At 51.5% G+C, this 22,084-nt stretch overlaps 3 protein-coding genes across 7 annotated transcripts; 1 reads left to right on the top strand and 2 right to left on the bottom strand.

Moving 5' to 3' along the window:
* Positions 1 to 126: 126 nt before the first annotated feature.
* On the top strand, positions 127 to 928 carry LOC6726056 (uncharacterized protein C24H6.02c). The gene is made up of 2 exons (XM_016172534.3): positions 127 to 428; positions 593 to 928. Exons 1-2 carry the CDS (start codon positions 216 to 218, stop codon positions 902 to 904), a joined length of 525 nt encoding a protein of 174 aa, XP_016039443.1. The 5' UTR covers positions 127 to 215; the 3' UTR covers positions 905 to 928.
* LOC6726055 lies at positions 500 to 2,008 on the bottom strand. Its single transcript, XM_002107001.4, has one exon. The coding sequence runs from the start codon at positions 1,953 to 1,955 to the stop codon at positions 918 to 920; it is 1,038 nt and encodes a 345-aa protein (XP_002107037.2). The 5' UTR covers positions 1,956 to 2,008; the 3' UTR covers positions 500 to 917.
* Positions 2,009 to 2,199: 191 nt separating this feature from the next.
* LOC6726054 (E3 ubiquitin-protein ligase HUWE1) lies at positions 2,200 to 21,853 on the bottom strand. 5 transcript variants are annotated; one of them, XM_039297267.2, is made up of 20 exons: positions 21,640 to 21,853; positions 19,758 to 20,264; positions 19,193 to 19,432; positions 18,905 to 19,126; positions 18,574 to 18,845; positions 17,999 to 18,495; positions 12,677 to 17,778; positions 9,708 to 12,546; positions 9,173 to 9,646; positions 8,783 to 9,114; positions 8,234 to 8,722; positions 7,682 to 8,167; positions 7,475 to 7,610; positions 4,773 to 7,406; positions 4,310 to 4,708; positions 4,058 to 4,246; positions 3,672 to 3,993; positions 3,446 to 3,611; positions 3,181 to 3,371; positions 2,200 to 3,104 (listed from the first exon to the last, which is right to left on the bottom strand). In XM_039297267.2, the coding sequence occupies exons 2-20, from the start codon at positions 20,034 to 20,036 to the stop codon at positions 3,002 to 3,004; spliced, it is 15,372 nt and encodes a 5,123-aa protein (XP_039153201.1). In that variant the 5' UTR covers positions 20,037 to 20,264; positions 21,640 to 21,853; the 3' UTR covers positions 2,200 to 3,001. The 5 variants fall into 5 exon arrangements, with proteins under 5 accessions (XP_039153201.1, XP_039153202.1, XP_039153203.1 ...); XM_039297268.2 differs by having other exon boundaries at positions 7,682 to 8,722; positions 9,708 to 10,859; positions 10,935 to 12,546; XM_039297269.2 differs by having other exon boundaries at positions 7,682 to 8,722; positions 9,708 to 10,859; positions 10,968 to 12,546.
* Between the last annotated feature and the right edge of the window lie 231 nt (positions 21,854 to 22,084).

Raw genomic sequence — 22,084 nt, 5'->3', positions numbered from 1 at the left:
TTAATTACTTAATATTTCTCAGTGGAATTTTTGTTTTAAATTTGTTTAAATGTATGTAAATTGCAGCAAATTTTATCAGCACCAGTGACAGCTAATGTAACTGTTTAAAATCGTGACTCGCGACTAATTTTGAAATGAAAGGAAGTGCCATCTCTAAGCTTAAATGAATTTCACACTTTTCGATCAGGTTAAATAATATCAACAAAATCGAGAATATGTCCGCCCTAAAACAATTTTATAAAATCAGCGCAGGTGTGAGAAGAGGCGCACTACTTGCCAGTTCTCGAAAAACACAAATCGATGCCTTAAATAGTCCACAATTGCAGTTGCAAGTGCATCACTTTGCAACCAAAACACAAACAGCTGTTTTTAGCAGCAGCAACAACTACACGTGCATTTGCCGCAGTATACACTGCAGTAAACCAGTGGTATGTTTGGAAATCAGTTTTAAATATAAATAAACTATCCAATTGATATTAAAATAATAATTATTTACATGTGTAATTTAAAATATAATAAAAAATCAAATGCAATAGTTAAAAATATGTATAACAAACAAAAGTTAAGTATAACTATTTTGCTTTGCTCCCAGGATGATGCGGACAAGACGGTGGCCACGAATAGCATTCCCCTGGCGAAACTGGAAGCCAAGATGCAGCTGATCTACACCTGCAAGGTGTGCCAGACGCGGAACATGAAGACAATTTCGAAGCTGGCATACCAACGCGGCGTTGTCATCGTGACCTGCGAGGGCTGCTCCAATCACCACCTTATCGCCGACAATCTGAACTGGTTCACAGATCTGGACGGCAAGCGCAACATCGAGGAGATCCTGGCCGAGAAGGGCGAGAAGGTGGTTCGCCTGACCGATGGCAACTGCGAGTTTTTGCCGAAACATGATTAAAATCGTAGTGTAGTTAAGTGAAAACGAATGCCACTTTATTTAGCAGGTCCAGCAAATGTGTCCAGCAATTGGCGGGTAGTTGGGCACGCAGCTGCTGGGCGAACTGCCGCCGACATATGGATCCGGTGGCCAGCATCAGGTAGGTTATGTATGTGGCCTCGTTCACGGGCAGCTGCGAGACAGCCGTGACTGGCGCATCAGCGGTCAATTGCATCTCGTCCAAGTCTAAGTAGGGCAGGTGGCGATTCCAATGGTCGATTAGGTAGGCAATCAGGCTGCCAGCCAGACGTACATGCTCCATACTGGCCCAGAATCTCATCTCATTGCCGGATTGCGATACGAAAAGAAAGATATTGTGCAGGAAGCCGGTGCAAGCGGTAGATCCGCCCTCCGTCAGGGTGTCGCAGATCATGTGGCGCATTAGGTAGCAATCGGTGTGAATGTGGCTGTCCTTTGGCTCCCTAAAAAGCTGCAGCCACACCTGGTACTCAATCAGCTCCATGGAGCGCTTTATTGCGGTCTGCATGTCCTCAAGGCTGGACAAGCGGCCAATTCGCTTGACTAGCCGTCGCATCTGCTGAAGATCGGGATTAATAAAATCGCTGGAAGAAAGCGCATCGGATTGGCGTATTGCCGACCAGTCCAAATCACCGATCACACTCCATGCCGGCTGAATCTCGGCCAATGTGCGATGCGAAAGGTGAAGAAGTGGGGCATGAGCTTCTCCCTTTCGTGTGTTCACAATGGTGGTGCACAGCTCGCGAATGCACTTTCTTCGATCCTCCAGTGCGGAGCAGCCTGCGAAGAAGCCATGGCAATCGCAGCGCTCGGCCAGCGATTCCCCGAAGCGATCATAGCACTCGAACAGGTACAGGTGAGCCTTTAGCAGGGATTCCACAACGGATTGGCTCAGTTGCAGATGCCGGTGCTCGGAGTGCATCTCCTCGTGGCAATCGTGCAGCCATGTGAGTAGCTTGCGACAGTGCGGCGCCACATCTTCAAGCGCGCTGCTCGTGGATAAGCTCAGTTCTTTTCGGATAAACAAATCCATACGGACTGCAGTTGTCAGCTGTCCGAAAATTCGATGTTACAATCGATAATGTCGATCGGCTTGCTGTCCATGAGATATCGATCTGACGCTGGACCTTGCGATAGAATCGAATTTCAAATGAAATGGCGCACAATTCAAATATGATCGACATTGAGACCTTATATATGTATTTATAACGATAACGTATCGTTATCCTTTTCAGCCGCATTTATCTTTGGTAAGCCTGTGAAGTGAATTCTGAAAATTTATTGTGATAAATGAGCTTATTCTTTATTCCAGATTCTTTAAGTTACATCTGCGGCTCTTTATTTCAAAATTAAACATAAAATTCATTAACATAAGGACTTATCTCTTACATCAAAATACTTTAATCCATTTAAATATGTTTTCTGTTGCTTCCCTTTATCTTCGGTACGTACATTCACTTAAGTAAACAAGTAACCCAAGTGTGTAATCTGTTTATGTGCATTTGCGATCTATATACTACGTTTAATCCTTTTCTATTCGGTTTCGCGTTTGGGTAAATGAAAATGTGTCAAATTGTGTGTTTCCTTATATAAATCCTTTTCTTTTGATAAAAATGTGCAAAACGACAGAGATAGATTCAAAAAAATATAAAAAATAAGATGAGTTGCGCAGAGAATTTTAAATCGAATATACTGTTTCGCGTCTGTATCAGTTTTTCATTTTTTTGTTTTTTTTTTTTTTTTTTGTTAGGTTTCCTTAGATTTCTTCCGTTTTCTTTTGAAAATTTAAGAAAATATATATTGTATATATATAGGCGCGAAAATTAATAATTAATTCAACATTTTTATATATACTATATAACTATATGTACTGTTTATGTATGCAGTTTCTGTTGCCGATATCGCAAATTTGCAGTGGCTGTTCTGTTATTTTCCGGTTAATTCAAATCAATTATGCATTTCTCGTCGTTGCGCCTATGCATTTGATGGCGTTGTAGGAATAGTGTTGCGTCCGTAGTTGGTTGGTTACCGGCGGCCCGGCCGGCTGGTGGTTGGCGCTGCCGCCACAGTTGTCGCATCTTAGGCGAAGCCAAAGCCCTCGGAGCACTCGTGTATGGCCTTCAGCAGGCAGCTCCGCAGCTTGTCGTATGACTTGTACATGGGCAGATCCAGTTGGTTGAAGCTGCAATCGAACGATGGGTAAATTAATACGGTCTGGCATTGCAAACAACTCATGCGACTTGTGGATCACTACTCACCAGGTGTGTGCACAGGGCAAGCGATCAGTGGATCGATCGTCCCGATGGATTTGGAACTTTTGAATCCCGTTCATGCCCTCCAGCGAGCCGAAGCCCTGCAGCGGCACCTTCGATGTGCCAGTGACGAATTGCAGGAACTTGGCGCGGTCCGCTTGGTCAAAGCTACGCAGTGCACGCCAGAACCATTGAATCTATTGAATGTTTAAATAAGACATGGTTTAGAGCGGGATGGAGGATGGATGAAGATTCACAATTATGGTCTCACCTGCGCCGATTTAGAGGTGTACTTGTGGTACTCGGTGTTCGCCTTTAGATCTTCAATGTCAATATCCGGCAGGCCGGATATGAGAAGTTCCAGTTCCTGTTCGTTGAATATCGAAATTAAATGCTTTGGAATTATGTCGTAGAAGCCTTCAAGGAATGCGTCCAATCTGTTGTGGGGAGTATCTCGATTTAGAATCCATAGCATGGAATATATTATGTATACTTACTGCTGTCGAATGGAGCCGCTCATCTTGAGCTGGCACACAAGCTGCACATACTCAAACTTGTTCTCCTCGGTCACGGCGGTGTCGCGTCCGTTTGGCTTGAGATCCCGGATCTGGGTGACACCGAACTCCTGCACCTCGGTGGAAAAGGTCAGCTCGTAGCCCAGGGTGGAGATGTCGTTCTTCATCAGATAGTCGAGGCCCTTGTAGAACTCGTAGTCCTGCGACTCCATGTCCGTGTGCTTCACCTGCTTGCCCAGGATGTGCTTGTAAAATGAGCGAGTGAAGTAGCACTCCAGCAACTTGTTGTCGTGCACAGCCTTGGCTATTGAATAACATCGAAGGGGTTATAGAACGCCTGATATGGAAGGAGTATCTAAGAGACTTACCAATTACGCGGCCGACAAACTTGAAGTAGCTCAGGTGATTGGGGTTAGCATGGCTGGAGGGATTTATCATGTAGGTGACGCGATCGCCCGGCGATACGCAGAACAAGGCATACATCGGATTAAAGATCTCGCGCGATATGATCACATACCACTCGCGCAACAGGCCGCCAGCGTCCTGGCCTTCCTCATCTGTAAGGTAGATCGCAAGTATGAACATCGCTAGTTATTCGTTTATATTGGTAAAAAACTTACCCTCAAATACGATGTAGAAGCGGTTCTTCCACTCCTCCGGACCCAGACGGTACAGGACACGGAACGAGTCCTCAAAAACGGTTACGCGACGAACACTGACCGTGTGCTCCTCACGCCGTATGCCCTCGTCCAGCCGCTCCAGCTCCGTCTGGAAGTACTTGCGCTTGACATCAAAGTCGAGAATGCGTGTGTGGTCCACAAGCACGGCAAACGGCCCGTCGGAGAGATGAGTTGGTGATTGTCGCAGTATCTGGTTAAGCACGGTGCGGTGCTTCTCGGCGAATTGTAGGAATTTTTGCCGGTCCTGTCTGAGCTGCGCCTCGTGCGCGCTCAACGCTGTGCTGGTCGAGGCGTTGGCCAGCGGCGTATTCGTGGATGCATCTTGCATTCGCGGCTCATCTGGTGATTATAAATGTAGCAGATTGATTATATGAAGAATGTTTTGCATATTTCCTAAACTTACCATCGAAACTAGCAGAACTGGTGGTGTTGGCGCTGCTGACATCGTCCATCAAGGGACTGTACGCCTGGGCGGATGATGCGGCTGCTCCCAGTCCTCCGATTCCACCGCCGGCGGCTGCTCGCAGTCCAAAGCTCACAGTTCCAGGCATAAAGCTGCGACCCGGCTTCTTGGACGCACCGCGATGCGAGGCGTGGATGAGGAAGAAGGCCTCCACGGTCGGTTGCAGCACCAGGACGGCGAACTCGTCCTTGGACTCCTCCAATGCCACCAGGCATTCGCTGAGCGTGTTCCACAGCACGTCCAAGCAGAGGATCTGACTCAGAGTAGGCTTGGTCGACTTGCTAGCGCTTGCCACGCCAACTCCCGGGAAAGATCTGGCCTCATCTTCTTCTTCCTCGTCGTCATCGCCATCTTGCGCGGTCTGATTGGTTTCCATTGGCGGTGGTGGAGATATTGTGCTGGCAGACCCAGGAGCCATATCCGAACTGCTGCCGCCGGAAGCACCTCCATCACCCTCAATATCGATGATATCGTCGTCGTTGTCGCCGGCACCACCAGCGATTCCACCGCCAGTGGACACGCCGTTCTGCGCCTCATACATGTCGCGTACCTGCATGAAGATCTTCAGGGTTCGCAGGAAGTACGGCTGGGCGGACGAGTTGGACATGAGTTTCTTCATCGACGGCAGCTGCAACTCGCAGGTGGGCTTGGCATTCTTTGGTGCCGAGATGATCACGTGCTCGGCGGTGAAGCGATCTTGCATTATGCCCTCGTGCACGGCCAAGTTTGGCAAGAGACTGGCTCCGGATACTGTGGGTACGTATGATGGTGTTGCTACAGCTGCCCCGGAAGTGGACGCCGCCTGTGAGGTGGTGCTGGCCACGCCTTGATGAATGTTATACATGCGAATCTCGTTGAGCAGCATCTGTATCGCTTGACGTACTTCCTCGGCCAATCCCAATATCGCAGCGGTCAAGTACTGAATGAAAATGGCAGTAGATGCCTGCGAGCACTGCGTTAGATTCACAATCAGCTTGGCTACGTTGTCCAGGCCCTCGGTGGTGCCGCACTGGTGCGTCAGCACCTCAATGACCAGCTGAAGCTGCGAAAAGTTCTTCGAGTAGATCTTGCGACGCGGTTTCGATGGCGCCACCGGCAGGGCCACACTTAAAGTTGGCATTTGGGTGCGCTTCGCTCCCGCATTGCTATCACCGGAGGCAGGATTACCGCTGGCCGGAGCAGCCTGCTCCTCAATGTTGGCGGCCAGACCGTCACCAATTTCTGTTGCTGTTGCTGTGGGCTGGGTATTCTCGGCAGGTTGTTGTTGTGGTGGTGGTGGTGGTGGTGGTGGTGCCGCTGCCGCTGCAGCTCTCGCCACCTGACTAATGGGTACCAGTGGGGGCATTTGATCGCTTAGCGGCAACAGCTCCTCCTCCTTGGGCAACTCTGTGCTGAGCGAGGCGAGCAGCTTGACCAGCATATCGGTAAGATGGGGCGATCGGCATATAACCTTGTAGGGAAGCATTTCCAGCAACTGGCCGAAGGGTGAATCGCTGAACGAGAGGAAATCCGCTGTATTCGCCTGCCATTCCCACGCCGGCTGTGAGGTGAGCGGAAACTGGGCCACATTGGCCAATCGCACTTGTGTCTGTTGATCGATGTTAAGCACAACATCCCAGAAGTTCTTCGCGTTAGTCTGGTACGGCACAGAGTGCTTATTCTGGCTCCCAGCAGTGGACACTTTGGCCGTGGCAGCTGCCTTTGCTGCCGCCGCCTTTGATGTGGATGGTGCTTCATCCAAGGGCACTGAGGGTTTCGGGGCAGGATGATCGTCGAATATGCTACGTAAACGATTGACCACCTGATAGCGACAGAATCTTGAGCGGAAGTCCAGAGTTCCACCTGGTGGCACGTCATCGTAGCCTGTCAAACCGCCAGACGCTGCAGATCCAGATCCAGATCCTGCGCCTCCACCTGATCCGGCCGTGGGCGATGGCATGCCAAATACCGCACTCAATATACGCCTGGCCTTCACATCGCGATTATAGGGCACAAAGCTGGACGGATAGTGTTTGGCCAGCACGAACAGCAGGTCCAGACAGTTTCGCACTATCATCTGTGCCGCCTGCGGATTGATGCTGATGCTCCGGGCACTGCCCTCGTACATTCGGTTAATCAGGAATATGTTGCTCTTGTAGCCAAAGGCAGCGTCCACACGCAGCTTCAGCCACTCCGGCTTGCCACCCGCTTGGCCCGCACCGAAGTTTCCGTTGTCCTCGTTCGTCTTCTGAATTATGCTGATCAGGGCGTTGATGATCCAGTCGCGGGTGGGTTCGTGGTGGCACAGGTTGCGTATGACGCGATGCAGTCGCATGCTGTTTACCTTCTGATCCTCCACGAACAGGAAGAGCAGGAGTGTGGCCAGCGAGTCCGGATCGAGCAGAATGTTCTCGTCCTCCATCATCAACAGGGCCAGTGGTTTGCCCATGTTCGGGGCATGATGTGCGTGGGCATGTTGATGCACAATCGTTGTATGCTGATGGTGTTGCGGCTGGGCAATGCCACTCGCATCATACCAAATGGAGCTGTGCCAGCGTGTGTCGTCCAGGCTCTGGAGCGTTGTCTGGAACCGGGCTAAAGAAATATATAGAGATCGTTAGGATTTATAAGCTATCAAGTAGGGGTCGTATAACCACACTTACATAAGGCATTGGTGGTCGGATGAGCGTCCATGCGGGCGCCGTTGCGAGATTCCCAGTCGCGACGCAGGAACTGTGCCTCGGCAGCCAGCTCCGGCGGCAAGCTGGCTATCTGTGACTCCTCCATGTCGGTGAGTATCTAAAATTGTAACCGATGTAAAGGTTTAGTTTGCTCGCAAGCTTTATTCATGGATGGAAAATGAAACTCACAGCTTGGCGCAGATTCTCTGGCAGGTTTTGGAAGAAAGCAGCTGTGTCAACGGGATCCTCCGGATTGGCAGTCTGAGCCGCCTGTCGCTGCTGCTCGATGCGCTGCTGCATCAGCACCTCCGACTGTATGTTTAGTGGGAGGGCGGCGAGGAATTCTGGGTTGACCTCGACCAGCGAGTCATGGGCAATTTGGATTGCATTCTGCTGCGCTCGCTGACGGATGCGCTGCATGCGAAGATGCTCTTGGATAACCTCTTCGCGCATCTCGCTGGGCAGAGCGGCCAGGAAGGAGGGATCCACGCCCTCGGGCACCTCGAGATCCCCGAGAGCAGCCCGCACCTCGGGACTCATGTCCGTTATGGTGGCTGTTGTTCCGCTCGCTCCACCAGTAGAGGCGGCCTCCTCTGTTGTTGATGGCGTTTGTGAAGCAACTAAGGCATCTACTGCTGCGCCTGGTTCCAATAGGGTTGGTTCTGCTGAAGGAGCCTGCGGATTTGGAGAAGTAGATTCGCTGCTTTCTGGCGTCGGTTCCGGTTGATTTGTGTCGCTTACAGCATCTGTGTTTTCTGCGGCTACTGCTGGAGCGGATGACTCCTCTCTAGTACCAGCACTGACCACCGTTCCGGGCCACAGTTCGTCCTCGGCGTGGACCAATGGCGTCGTATCACTGGGCGGTGGCGGCGGAGGTGGTGGCAGCAACAACTGATCGTCCTCTGGTTGTGCTTCCTGCTGCGGCAAGTCCAGAATGCCAGGCAGCACATCCACATCAACCTCCAGGGAAGATGGCAAGGCAAAGTTTCTGTCTCTTCGCACCATATCCGGAGCGGTGACATTAATCTGCTCCAGTATCGCATTAGACATTGCCGTCGGGATGGACACAATAGTCGGAGCTGACGTTCTGTTCGCACTGGATCGGGGGTAAATGGAGCCGGCCGGGTGGTCATGACGCTGCAGACAGTTGGGTAGGTCGCGATTAGGCCGGGCGTTAATAAGCGCCGAGCCTGAAGTGCGTCCGCTGGATCCTTGCATCCGGTTGCGTATCTGGCGATGACGGAATTTAAATTAGAATATGTACAAAAATCTTAACTGCACACAAATTACCTGCATGAGGAGCATCTCTCTCTCATCAAGACGCGAGTGGGGTCGCGATGGTCTTCCGCTGGACGGTAGGAGTGGCACCGGTGGATGGCGCTGATGATGATACTGAGGCACCGCCACCTGTGCCGCCGAAGAAGGGGAGTTATGCTGTGGCTGTGATTCAGCTCCATCCGCTGCTGTCCCTGTGGCCCCTTCGCTATCCTGTTCGTTAGTTAAATCAATCTCAGCGTAAATGTTGAAGGGCAGCTGACTGTGCTGACGCAATCCACCACGTTGGCGTGACGATCGGGTTGTCGTTTGCGTCTCCGAGGACGCAATGCTGCTGTCAACGGACGCTGCAAGAATATGGTTACTTAAGTACATTTTTGCTTAAATGATTCGATTAGTACTCACAGAAAAGCCTGGTTGGTCCACCAGTTGTTGTCGTGGCATCGTTGGTGGCACCGTTTCCCGTTGCACTTGTCGCGCTGGTAGCGCTACTAGGACCAAATGTTGACGGAATTAGCACAGGAATCGAACTGCGCCGGGTGCCGCCCGTGGCAGATGCTGCCACTGGTGGCACTACCAAACTGCTGTTTCCTGAGCCCGCAGAGACGGCGTTCGCCAGTAAACCGGACGCAATCGATGATGTCGCTGTGGGCGCTGCTGTGCCCACAGCTGACGTAGTGCTGGAGGATGTTGCAGATGCACTTGAACCCGTCACCGGTGTTGTGGATTGGCGGGCGGCTTCCTCCTGCTTGCGCTGCTGGTGCGCTGTTTTCAGCTCCTTGATGAGATGTGGCAGCAGAAAATGTGCGGCATATAGACAGGCGTCCGTCTGGCTTTCCATATCGAGGAGCGTGGCCTCTTCTAGCCACCAGTGAAGAGCTGCGATGGGTGGGTAAGAATTAAGGTGTTCATTTGATGGCAAAGGTACGCGAATACTCACCATCCTGTGTGAAAGTCTCCATCTGGGTCTCTTCAGTGGGGTTCTGATGCGTGGGCATGCACACGCAGTACTGCTGGTCCAGATATAGCAAACGACGCCGCACTCCGTTCGTGCAGAGCGTTGCATTCGGATGTTGTCCCGTGGTGCCACTGTTTGCACCGTTTGCACCGACCCCGCCTCCGCCGGAGGCTAATCCTCCGCCACCTACGCCAGCCCCCGATGGTTGTTCGTTTAGCAGCTCACTCATAGTCTGGCCGCTGCCAGGTGCACCACCAACGCGCTCTAGTGACATGGAGGGCGTTGGGAAGACGTTCATATCGCCACCGTTGGCGTTGCCACCAAGAGCTGGTCCGCTGCCCATGGAGTTTTCCCCGATCGACATTCGAATGAAGTTAAAGTCCGGTGCCATCCACGAACCAGATGATGGGCGCAGTGCGGCAGAGGCAATTGCTCCAATACTGGCTGTTGTGCCGCCCGTAGAAGTTCTTTGGCCAGCGCCCCCGGACGATCCTGTGGCGCCCGCATTGCTTCCACTTCCCGCATTGCCGCCATTCACATCAATATCAAGTGGTTGGGCAATAGAGCTGTTCATTCGGACACGAAAACCAACCGGTGGTGTTGGCATTAGGCCGCTGCCTAATCGCTCGTACAGATAGGCCTCCGCCTGGGCTGCCGATGGTCCGCTAATTGGATCCACATCCGGATCTTCATCGGGATCAGCATCTACATCGTCATCCTCATCGTCCACTTCGTCATCGGGATTGGTTCGATTGGCGGAACCATCGCCAGATGCATTAACCGCTGCACTGCGTCTGGGACGATTGTTTGAGGAGACCAGGGCGAGGGCGATATCGATTTGGTTCTCGATCTCTGCATCCATGACGCTCTGGGCCTCCTCCCGAACAATATCGTCGTGGTCTTCGTCGTCATCATCGTCGTCGTCCACATCGTCCTCGTCATCATCATCATCGTTATCAACATCTGCATCGTTGGACGCTGTTTCAGATGATTCCGGCTCATAGATGTGATCGAAGACCTCGATAAACTGGCGCGATCGCTCTTCGTCCACATCCGTCTCACTGTGCTCATCCACATCCTCATCGGGAGCGTCATCATCCTCATCTTCGTCCTCCTCATTGCGCTCGTCGTTCTCTGTGGAAGGATCCGAATCAGATTCTGAGGTACTGACATCGCCAAGCAGTGAGGCGTTCAAATCACGAGCACCACCTGGAGCTCCCGTGTCTGAAGAGGTGGACGCACCATCACTTCCACCGCCGCCGCTGATTCCATTGTCGTTGACCACACCTGCGTTGGACCCGCTGCCGCTGCCGCTACCATTGCCACTGCCTACATCAACATCGGGATTGGTGCGCAAGCGAAGATTTCCGATCCCGGAATTGTTACCTGAGTTGGTCGAACTGGCTGTGGTGTTGCTTCCGTTCTGCTGCCCGGATGAGCTTGCTCCAACGGATCCATTGCCGGATCCGGCGCCACCGCCACTCCGCGAAGCCAGACGCAGTCCCTCGCTCTGCAGGAAATCGTCCCACAGTTGATCGAAGTTGACCACTGGACGCACTGGGCCGCCACTGGTCGAGGACTGTCCTGCACCAGATGATGCAGAGCTCACGTTTGCCGGAGGATCGTTGGTATCTCCGCCATTGCTACGCTCCTCGACTACGTCGATAACGGCTGCGGAACTGCTACCCGATACTGATCCAGACACGCCTCCTCCGACACTGCCCGCTCCAGAGCCACCTCCACCCACTCCAGATCCTGGAGCAGCTGCGTCCTCAGAGTCCACGGCCATATCGTCCGAATTGAAGATGAACTCGAAGGCATGTCGCCGATCCGACAGTACATTCCGTATGATATCTCGCAAAACGTGCTCTCCACCCATAGCATTGGAACGCTCCATAGCGGAACCGAAACCAGTGCGTGCCGCCAGACGAGGATATAGTCGCCGGTTAATAATGGTCCCGTACGTGTTGCCAGATCCTGGTCCGTTGCCACTGCTGCCGCCGGCAGTGTTGTTGCCATTGCCAGACGCATTCGGACCGCCAGGGCCGCCACTGCCAAAGAGAATCCTCTTCGAGCCCAGCGTTGTGGTGGACACGCTGAATCTCAGCAGGATCTCCATCGGTCGCAGAATGGCCGCAAGGGTGCTTAGCGTATTGTGATTGGACAGATCTTTGTACTGCGCCACTTTCGTCAGATAGGTCATTACGCCCTGGCGTAGGAGCACCCGGTACATATTGTTGCGATGCATGTGCACCTTGTCGTAAAGCATTGGCGACTCAATGAGATTGGGGAAAAGGCTCATCAAGACCTGCAATCTCGTGTGCTTCTCGGCCGAATCCGGCTGGGCCAGGGCTCTGGCGACCGCAGCGTGCAGCTCCTCGGCGACATGCACCTGGACTCCGGGCTGTTGATAGCAGTCCGATAGGGAGCAGATCAGTACGCGCGTCATTGTGCTGACCTCGGGCACATGATGCCGTTGGGTTATGGGCAGGAAGCGATCAAGGAGCACGCCCAGGAACGTCTGTTGAGGTGCGGAGATCAGGGGACTGTCCGCCGGTGTGTAAACGTGCGACAAGAGGACACGCGGCACCAGCGACTGGTAGGCCCTGGTTGAATCCGCCAGCAGTTTCAGCAAGGTTGCCCTCGAGATGGTCGGCTTGGCATGGGTGTGTCCGCTGGTCGGTATGTGCCAGGTGCAACAGCATGGCTCGAACTTTTCCGTCGCCTGGCCAGCTTGGCCAGCAGCTGCAGCACCTCCGCCGCTGGAAGATTGCTTCTTGCTGGAGACGGGTGCGGGAGTTTCCTGGAAGCGGAAATATAACTAATAAAATTTACATTTAGTGTATGAAAACATTAAAAAACCAAAAGTAGTCAAGTATTTTATGTACATATGCTGCATGGCTAGTAAAGTAAACAAAATGTTGATCCGAAATCCAAGAAAACCAACTCACCTCATCATCGTGGCATCCCTGCGCCGTGCCTGGCGGCTGATCCGGCTGCAGTAGCTCCGCAGCGCCCTGTCCGCGATCGGGAGATCCAGTGCCGCCGTAATGCCAGCACGGCTGCACCAGTCCATGCAACAGTTCCTTGAGCACGGCCACCGATGACTGCACCTGAGGATCGTCCTTCAGCTCATCCTTGGCCGCTGGCGGTGGTGTCGGCGTCTGGTTATGTGGCGTGGCACCGCCAGCTGCCGCCGTCGGTTGCTGGCCAAACTTGGACTTGACCATGACACGGGCATCGTCTGTCAATGTGGTGCTGTTCGTGTTGATTAGATACTCGCCTTTAAGCATTTCCTTGGCGGCGGCCACGAAAATCTGCGGATTGCGCGACACCGCTGACGACACCTGGGTGAGCACGTAGATGAGGTCGCGATGACCCACAGGCACTATACCAGCTGCTCGCATGCCCAGTACGCGCTCCATGGCCTCCTGGAGCACGGGCGGTGCCTCCAGAACGTGACGCAGTATAATGTTCGCATAGGTAGGGAAACCCATGAAACTGCATGCCTGCTGCAGGTGCAGCAGCATTCGTACTCCGCCGCGTCGGATGAACACTTGGGCGTTATCGTAGTTCCGCGTCAATCTCGCACAGAGACGGAGCAGCGAAAGCTTCGTCTCGTTAAGCATCTGATGTGATGGCTGCAGTAGATCCACAATGCTGCCAATGATGCGGCCGCAGTCGAACTTGCTAAGGCCCACCTGCTCCTCGTTGAGTATGATTTTTTGGGTGCGCTTGGGTATGGGTGGCGAACCACCCGACTGAGACTTGTTCTTGGCAGCTGCTGCAGCAGCCGCGCTCTTCTGCCGCGTCTTGCTGCGCGTCGTCATTGTGGCTGGCGGAGATCCGCTATTGGCTGCAGCTGGGCCGTCTTCATTGGTCGCCTCCTCGCTCGGATTTGCAGAATTCTCCGACTGCTGTGGTTGCTGGCCATCGGCAAAGTTGACCAGCTGTCGCAGTGAAATCAACTCATCGCTGTGCACAGTTCCTGATCCGTCGGGTGCAGTGCGCACCACGCGATTAAGTAGATGCTCTACCTTGTGGTGACCTACCGGATTGTTTAGAGAGGTAATGGCCTCGCTAAGTTTCAGGGCCGGGCAGACAGGTCGATGTGTTCCGGATGCTTCGCTCACCTGCGTCATGCAGTTGAGGCTTACGGTGCACCGCTGGCGTCCAATGTTGATGTACAGCCAGCGTTCGCCGGCCGCATAGGCATTGCGGATGAGTTCGTTGTTGGCCTCCGAGTAGGCATTCCACTTGCCTGTGGACGCGTCGTACCAACGCCACACATCGCTGCTTACTGCACGCATGTTGGCCTTGCGCTGCAGGATGTGGCTGATGCTATCGATGGCATCGATTAGGTCCACCAGATTTTGCACCCAACGCGGCACCGTCGCACGCTGCTGGCCGGTATTCGTTTCGGTCGATTGTTCCAACATCCACTGGCTCATGCAGTCCAGCAGCTTGACCAGCGACACCATGGCATCTTGGGCGGTTATCGCCTCCACAAGAGGTCGGTGTAGATCACTGTAGTTCTCCTCAAGCAGCAGAGTAGATGTCTTGAGTCGTACAAACAGCCGGGTGGCTGTCATTCCGGTTAGGCATTCCTCTAGGCGTGAGGCCTTCGATCCGGTTGTCTTGGCTGGTTCGAACAGCTGCAATGTGAAGTCCACCCACTGTATGATGTTGCGCACAAAGTTGGTGACAAAGACCTGCTTGTTGAGGTGATTGTGGCGTCTGTACAGCACGGCAATCAAATCAGCTGCACTGTTGACCGTATCCGGTATTGCCTCCATGAATTCAAAGGCCCTCGAGATGGCTTCGTCGCAGAAGCGATCAAATATTAGCGAAGGCATCAATTTAAGGTGCTTGTAGTCATAGCTGGAATTGGGCGAAGTGGAGGATTTGCTTTGCGTCGACTCCCCATCCGCGGGCACGTCCACGTCAATGTCCATCGTCGAAGCCGATGGCGGTGGCGGCGGCGGTGGAGCTGAGCCACCCGACTGACCGCCAGTCGTCGATAAGGAACTTGCCTCTGGGTTGTTAAGCAGGTAATCGGTTGCCTCTTCCAAAGACGCATTTGTTCTCAGCGCTTCGATTACATGGTAGTGCATGAAGCCCATGTCCGTCAACGTCTTGATGTGATCCGCATTCAGACCATCATCCGTGCTCCGGATGTAAAGGTTCTCGAACTTGATCTCCTTCATTCGCGTGTGATAGCGATCCAACAGCGTCTGGTGTGACTTGATCAGATGCTTTAGGATGAGAATCATGGTCTCAAACATGCTCGGTCCATAGTTGGGAATCGGGCGTCGTGCCCAGATTCTGCGCAGTGCTTGCATGGCTAGCTGGTGGATGTGTATTAGGTAGAAGACCGGCTCAAATGGAACCGAGTCGGGCATGTAATTCAGACGAGGACTCATCGTGTACGGCGAGTCCAACATGGCTCGAGGATTGACCATCTTCTCGAGCAGCTGCAGCCATGCATCGAGAAACTCGCCCGTGCCCTCCGGACAATCACGTTTGTCATCCTCATGGGATTGCATCAAATCCTCCATGGAAGCCCACTGATCGAACTCGAATTTCTGGGATACATTATCCAGCGACAGGGCCCAATAGAACATCTCAAAGAAGGCCTTCAGTCCGTTCTCAGCGCAGAATTGCGATATCATTAGATGGAAGGCGCTGCGCTTGTCGTCGAACAGCATTGGGCCCGTGAATCCCACCGAGCAAATGAGGAAGGTGAGCTTTAGTTTCGGCACAGGCTTGGGTAGAATGCTCTCGTGACTAAATCCGTTCACGAGGATCGAACTGAGGATGCGGGCTATTTCGCGCGCTTCTGGTGTAGGAACTTTGCTGATATTACTGATCAAATCGTTGATGCGGCGCTGCCGTGTTTGCGGTGATCCCACCGATAGTTTCACCAAAGTGCCCAAAAGCTCAGCAAGGGCTCTTCCCAGCCGGGAGCTCGCCGCCAGCAGGGATTTGATGTATCGGAACTGCTCCTCGGGTGTATACTTTGTACGGAATTCCGCAGCGCGTTCCAGTTTCCTCGAGAGCTCCGCCTCGGTTAGGGGATCCGCAGTACCAGCTGCTGCTGACATTTGGGCTGCGATCTCATCCCAGATAAGATCCGGATGCTGGGTGGGTTCATCGGAACATAAATTCAGCAGTATGGTGCTCTCCCACACCAGTGAGATGTACAGCTGCACGAGCTGCTGCAGCAATTGGACGCCGGTCTCGCGATTGACACCCCACCGCTTTAGAAGAATGGTTCGCATGTCGTTGGAGGCATTTCGGCAGAGATGCACTAGCATCACCACGTAGCCGTGCACAAAACTCATGTTGTGCAGGATGGGTGTATATTCGGCGTTGGCAAAACCATCCTCCAGACGCTGGCAGCAGACCAGCTCCGCCAGCAGGACACTGCCGCCGGGAAAAGTGAAGTGTTTGATCAGTGGCTTCAGCTGGGCCACAATGTCCGCCAGCTGCTTGAGTGCAACATCCAGCACCTTGGTTTCTTGCGCCTGGCTGAGTATGGCCTTGCAGACATTGGCCACCGCTTGGGAGGTGGTGGACACGGGCGAATCCACTGGAAGATTGGGCAGCGACAACAGCTGCAGGATGGGCTTCAGCCCCCCATGGAGCACAAACTCGCGACAGTGATCGCCGTTAGGACTGTTGCTGAATATCGCCTCGATAAACTTCATCACATTGAGGATGTAGTCGATGAGAGGGATGGCCTCCCGCTCCGGTGGCGTCACTACTTTAACGGCTTGCGATGCGGCTGCCGGCGTTCCTGTAGCTCCAGCTCCAACTCCAACAACTCCACCCGCCTGTTGTGTCCTGGGTGTGGTTGGTCCTCCACCTTGGCCCGGTGTCGTGGGCTGCTGCTGCTGCTGTGATGCGGAGCTCATTTCGTCATCATCGTCGTCATCATCTCCGCTGCTATCGTTTGTATCCGCTGCACCCTGGAGGACCGATGAAGAACTTCCCGTGCCAGCTACCATGACCATTGGCGATGGTGTTGAGGCCACGTGATGGCCGCCGCCATGGGTCCCGGAACCAGAGCCAGAGCCACTGCTTTCTTTGTTCGCTCGCCAGCAAATGAAGCTGGGATCAGAGCCAAGGCGAACCAGCTCGTTTAAGAGCCTCACAATAGCCTCCGTGGCATCGGCCCGCAAATAGGGATGGTGTTTGATCAGATCATCCATGGCATTGCCCAAGTTGGTTGCTGTATCGCCCAGCGGATCCGAGGAGCGGCGGCGTCTCATGGCCACCAAGTAGTCCGGCGAAAGCAGCACCTTGAGCACCTTGTCGAATGGATCGTAGGAAAGGAACTCGAACAATCCGCGCTCATTTAGACACAAAGCGGAAAATACGTTGGGTAGGGAACCCAGCACCTCTCGGGTTGCTGGCACATCCTTCTGGAGCAGCGCCTTTAGCATGACACTGGTAATGCCCAGATCCTGCAGCGAAGATAGCAGCGATGGTTCGTTAAACACGTACACAGTGACCACATCGGTGGCCAAGAGAAACAGCGACGGTCCGTAGTATTCCGCATTGGCGATGATATGGCGCAGCGATTGGGTCAGACTAGTCTCCATGATGTTGCGCATGTTGCTAAAGTGGGCATGATCTTGGATGCTCTTCTTCAAGAAGTTCAGCATTGACTTAAGTAGCGCCGCTCGCTGAGTGACGCAGGACGGCTTCTTCGGCGCCAGGCTGCTAGGCAGCTGCGAAGAGAGCTCCGCCTTGCGTTCGGCCAGTGGACGGGCGTAGTAGCTATTTGTGGGATACATAATAGCCGGCGGGCGAGCAGCACCCCCATCTCTGTTAATTGATCCCGCACCCATTCCGGATGTACCTGATAATCCGCCGCTAGACGAGCCGCGTGCTCCACCAATGTCCAGGAGTCCCGCTCCTGATCCAGCACCACCCATATGCTCGTGGTAAGCTCTGTATACGATGTTGCTTGTTACGCCATCACTGGAGTTATCGCGACGCGGCGATGCATTTCCACTGGCCACGGATGCGTTCTCTCCGGAACCATCTGAAAGGGGGGAAGGGTAACCAAAAAGGCATTATACACAGTGTTATTGATTAGATTGAATATAAAAAAAAAACGTTAATCTACTGAGAATTTGCTATTAAATTAAATTTGATAAATTTGTATAAATAGATACAGTCTGATGCTTGTTTCTTGAATGTCTCATATATCAGATTACAGAACATGATTTTAATTGTTAGAAACCGCTTTTATCACTACGCACCTTCCACATCCTCGTCAACGTGGTCCAGCGAGGTGTCCAACTTGTGATCGTCGCGGAGTGTCGACTCCTTCAGCGTGATGCCAATGTCAGCCAATGCCTTGCAGCAGCTCTTTATCTCCTTCTCCAGCCGGTCAATGAACACGTTAAGTCCGTTGTTCTGGTGAAAACGTGCTATATCGATGTTGGTGATCAAATCGATCACACGCACTGCCCGCGTCACAAACGTGATGTGCTCGAGATCTACTCCTGGCCAGCTGATTACGCACAGCAGGGATTGCATCATGCCGCTTTTAACCAGAGCAGTGCCTCCCATTTCATAGCTCGCCAGGTGGTACAGCAAAGAGAAAAGCGAGGTGGCCAATATGAGCGGGTAACGTTCGGTTAACCCGTGGGTGGTTAGATTATCAATGCAGTCACGAACCAGCAGCGGCAGCGTCCCGCCCTGCCGCTCGGCTCCTGTGTAGTGAACGATCTTCATCAGACGCGACCCGGCCCTGCTGCACAGAAAACAAAAGAAGAAAAGCAATTATCGGGGAATATAAGACACAGACATCAGAGAGCTGTCATTCGCTTACCTTGGCACATTCGGATTGCGGTCGAAGTGCAGCATCGATGTGAGTGTGCGGAGAACTGCCGCCCTTATCTCTACGAGATGTACGTCCTCTTTGTCAATCAGCTCGCACAGCTCTTCGCCGAAGCCGGCATATAACACCTTGTCCGTGTTGTCCTGCAGGGCATTTGAGTAGATCAGAATGGAGACAGCCTGAAGGCGCGCCTGGACGAACTGCAGTCGCAGTTTGTAGTTGTTGAAGCCTGAGATCAAGCGCACCCGATGGGCAATGCGCATCTATAGAAGACGTTCTTTAGTTTATAATCATTGAAGTGATTAATTTTTTGAAAACCCACCTTGATTGCCTCACTGGGCTTTGAGATCTGTCCGGCAATCGTTTTGATCACCTCGGGAGCTGATGCCGTGTGGCAGAGGTCCATCATGTCCGGGATTTCTAGCTGGGCGGCGTGACCATGCTCGTCCACATAGTCGATACACAGCTGGTAGAGGAATTCCAGCTTTGGCTCGCCAATGCAGCAGTCCTTGAGCGACAGGCCATAATTAGGATCGCCCCAGCGCTAAAAAAGTATACAATTTATCATAAAAACAAGCACCGAAAAGCCACCACAACCAATATGACCCACCTCGGCTATGTTGAAGAGTTTGACGATCAGTAGCTCCTTCTTCTCGAACGGCAGGCGGGGTATAAAGTTGCTGCGCTTTGAGAACATGTAGAGCAGATTGAGGACGGCCAGGACAATGTCCATGTTCTGAGAAGAGAGCAGCACCGTCAGATGTTCGATGGAGTTGTACAGGTGACGCGAGAACGAGTGCTCGATCAGCAGTGTGGTAAAGTTGAGTACGTGCAACAGTAGTGTGACATCCTGAGAAGGATAAATGGAAATATAGATGTATATTCGTATTAACCGTAGGAACTTCAGGGTCTTTTGGCTTTCACATTCTCGGAATAAGAGCAAATTCATTTATTAACAACGTTTTGAAGAACATACAGTTTATTGATAGGTTTTAAAGAAACTGCTTTAGGTCAAATTGGGTCAAAAATAGTTCTTCTCATGCGGACTTTCTGAATTCTGCTATTCTTTTCAACAAGGAAATTTTCTCATAGATTAAAAGATACTGATATCTAATGAATCGAATGAATCCGTGGAAACCTGAAGACTTTTTCAATGGTACACCGTGAAAACTAACCGTTGTCCTTACCGTTTCCTGGAAGTTGGTGTCGCACTGCAGCACGAACTCGTTGCCGTTGACATGGCGCGATGCCTCCTCGAGGATCTTGTCGAAGCGATCGAGGATCTCGATCCAGTGATACAGCTCGCACTTGCCATAGATCCAGACATGGACGGTGTCGAGGAACTCGAGGAGCTCGGCACGAGTTCGCCGCTTGGTCAGCTCATCGATGAGCTCGCGGCATTCGGCCGTTAGCTCAGAGGAGCCCTTCTTCAGCTTCACGGTATCCACCTTCATTGCGGCAGTTGTTTGTGGAGCTTCTGGAGCAGCAGGTGGCCACCACTATGGGCGGTGCTCCTCCTCCTCCTCCTCCTCCTCCTCCTCCGCCTCCTGCTTCCTCCTTTTGCCCCTCTTCCGTTCACTTATCGTTGAGTTAGTCGTTTGTGTAGAATATTTTTTATGGCTTAAAAGGCGTCGATTGCTTACAGCTTGGGTTCAAACGTGTACGTCCGCGTGTTCAATAAACTGCAATGAAGTGAATGATTGACAAATATAACTTGTAACTTGCGGTTGAGTATTACAAAATGGAACAAGAATTCGGGAACACAAAAAACGAACGTAGAAAATACACATGCGTTTGCTACGCTTCGATTGAGAGTTTCAATTCTTATTTTAAGGTTCTCCGCCGCGTTCGTTTCCTCGCGGAAACGCTCAGTCTCTTTTTCGCATTTTCGCAATCTAACTGCACTTGTCAGCTGAGCCAAGCCAATTTGACAGAAACTTTCAACTGGCAACAGCGCAAAGAACGGAAAAAACAAAAGGAAACCCAAACAGAGGGAACACAAAAAACGAACGTAGAAAATACACATGCGTTTGCTACGCTTCTATTGAGAGTTTCAATTCTTATTTTAAGGTTCTCCGCCGCGTTCGTTTCCTCGCGGAAACGCTCAGTCTCTTTTTCGCATTTTCGCAATCTAACTGCACTTGTCAGCTGAGCCAAGCCAATTTGACAGAAACTTTTAACTGGCAACAGCGCAAAGAACGGAAAAAACAAAAGGAAACCCAAACAGAGCGCGCGCGCATTAACAGCTATTTGTTGTTGTGTTTTGGATTATAAAGGAACGAGGTGTACGACTTGGATTTCCGATTCAATTGTCGTTTTGCACTATTTTCTTTCACAAGCACGAACGCACACACAGCCACACACACATGTAAAACGCAACATGTTTGAGCAAAATGTCAAATGAGCGCCAAGCGCAGAAAGGTGCAAGGCGAAAAGAGAGATAAAGGAGCGGAGGAATAGAGCGAAAATGAAGAGAAGTGAAGAGGAGATGCGTAAGTCAAGGTTGACACAACAACAAATCAGTAGACTGCAGCAACTCCGTTTCCTCTCATACACGCACAAGCACGCACTTTATTTCAGGGAAAACGCAAACTGTTTCCACGCCAATTTCCGCTTGATTCACAGTAAACAAGTGAAAATGAGAAATGTACGTATGTATGCCTGTGTCTGGTTCACCGAATTTTCATTATTGCAGCACTGGCAGTCACAGCAACAACAATAACACCACTTTAAACTCTCTCCACTCTCTTTGCTGCATTTCCCCTTGATTTCGGGGCTGTTTCAAGCAAACATACTCACATTTTTTCTTCACACGCGAATATATAGCGTATTTAAAAGTTTAAGAAAACTACCGTGGTGACTGTAATACAGCACAAGAAAAAAAAAATAGACGAAAAAAAAGCAGCGAAAAGAAATTGCCACTGTCAGAACAGAAACAATGCAGTGGGTGAGACTTTGGCTGTGTGCGTGCGTGTGCCTGTTTCCGCGAGTCTTTTCTCGCACCAATGTCTGTGTGCGTATTTATGCGTTCTCGGAAATTCCACTAACGATACTCACAATTATATTTAACTGCACCAAACTGCTGCTTTTCTCACTTCGATATTAAACACTCTTATTTGCTTAACTTAACAAAGTCGGTTTTTGGGAAATGAAATTTACACAGACGAAATGCAAGCATAAATTGTGTGACCAAACACCGCAAACGCTCCAATTGACGGCAACTGTGAATTTCAATAGGCTTTGCCTATCGATGTCTATCGATATGGTTCAGTGTTAATAAATATTTTATTGTGGAAGACCAACATTAAATAACACTTTAATCGAATTTAAACTGTAAGTCGCGGTCTGTTGACTTTTGAATAAATGTTCAATATGTATCGATAGTTATAATGCACAATAGTTTAGGGTTTTTAATATTAGCCTTTTGATTTGAAAATCGAGGAAGTTTAATAATTGTACAACTACGGTTCTTATATGTTTATATGTAGGACTAAATTAGTCT

The sequence above is a fragment of the Drosophila simulans genome, chromosome X, assembly GCF_016746395.2.
Source record: "Drosophila simulans strain w501 chromosome X, Prin_Dsim_3.1, whole genome shotgun sequence".
In the NCBI taxonomy this organism is placed as follows: domain Eukaryota; kingdom Metazoa; phylum Arthropoda; class Insecta; order Diptera; family Drosophilidae; genus Drosophila; species Drosophila simulans.
This window is presented reverse-complemented; position numbering and strand designations above follow the sequence as displayed.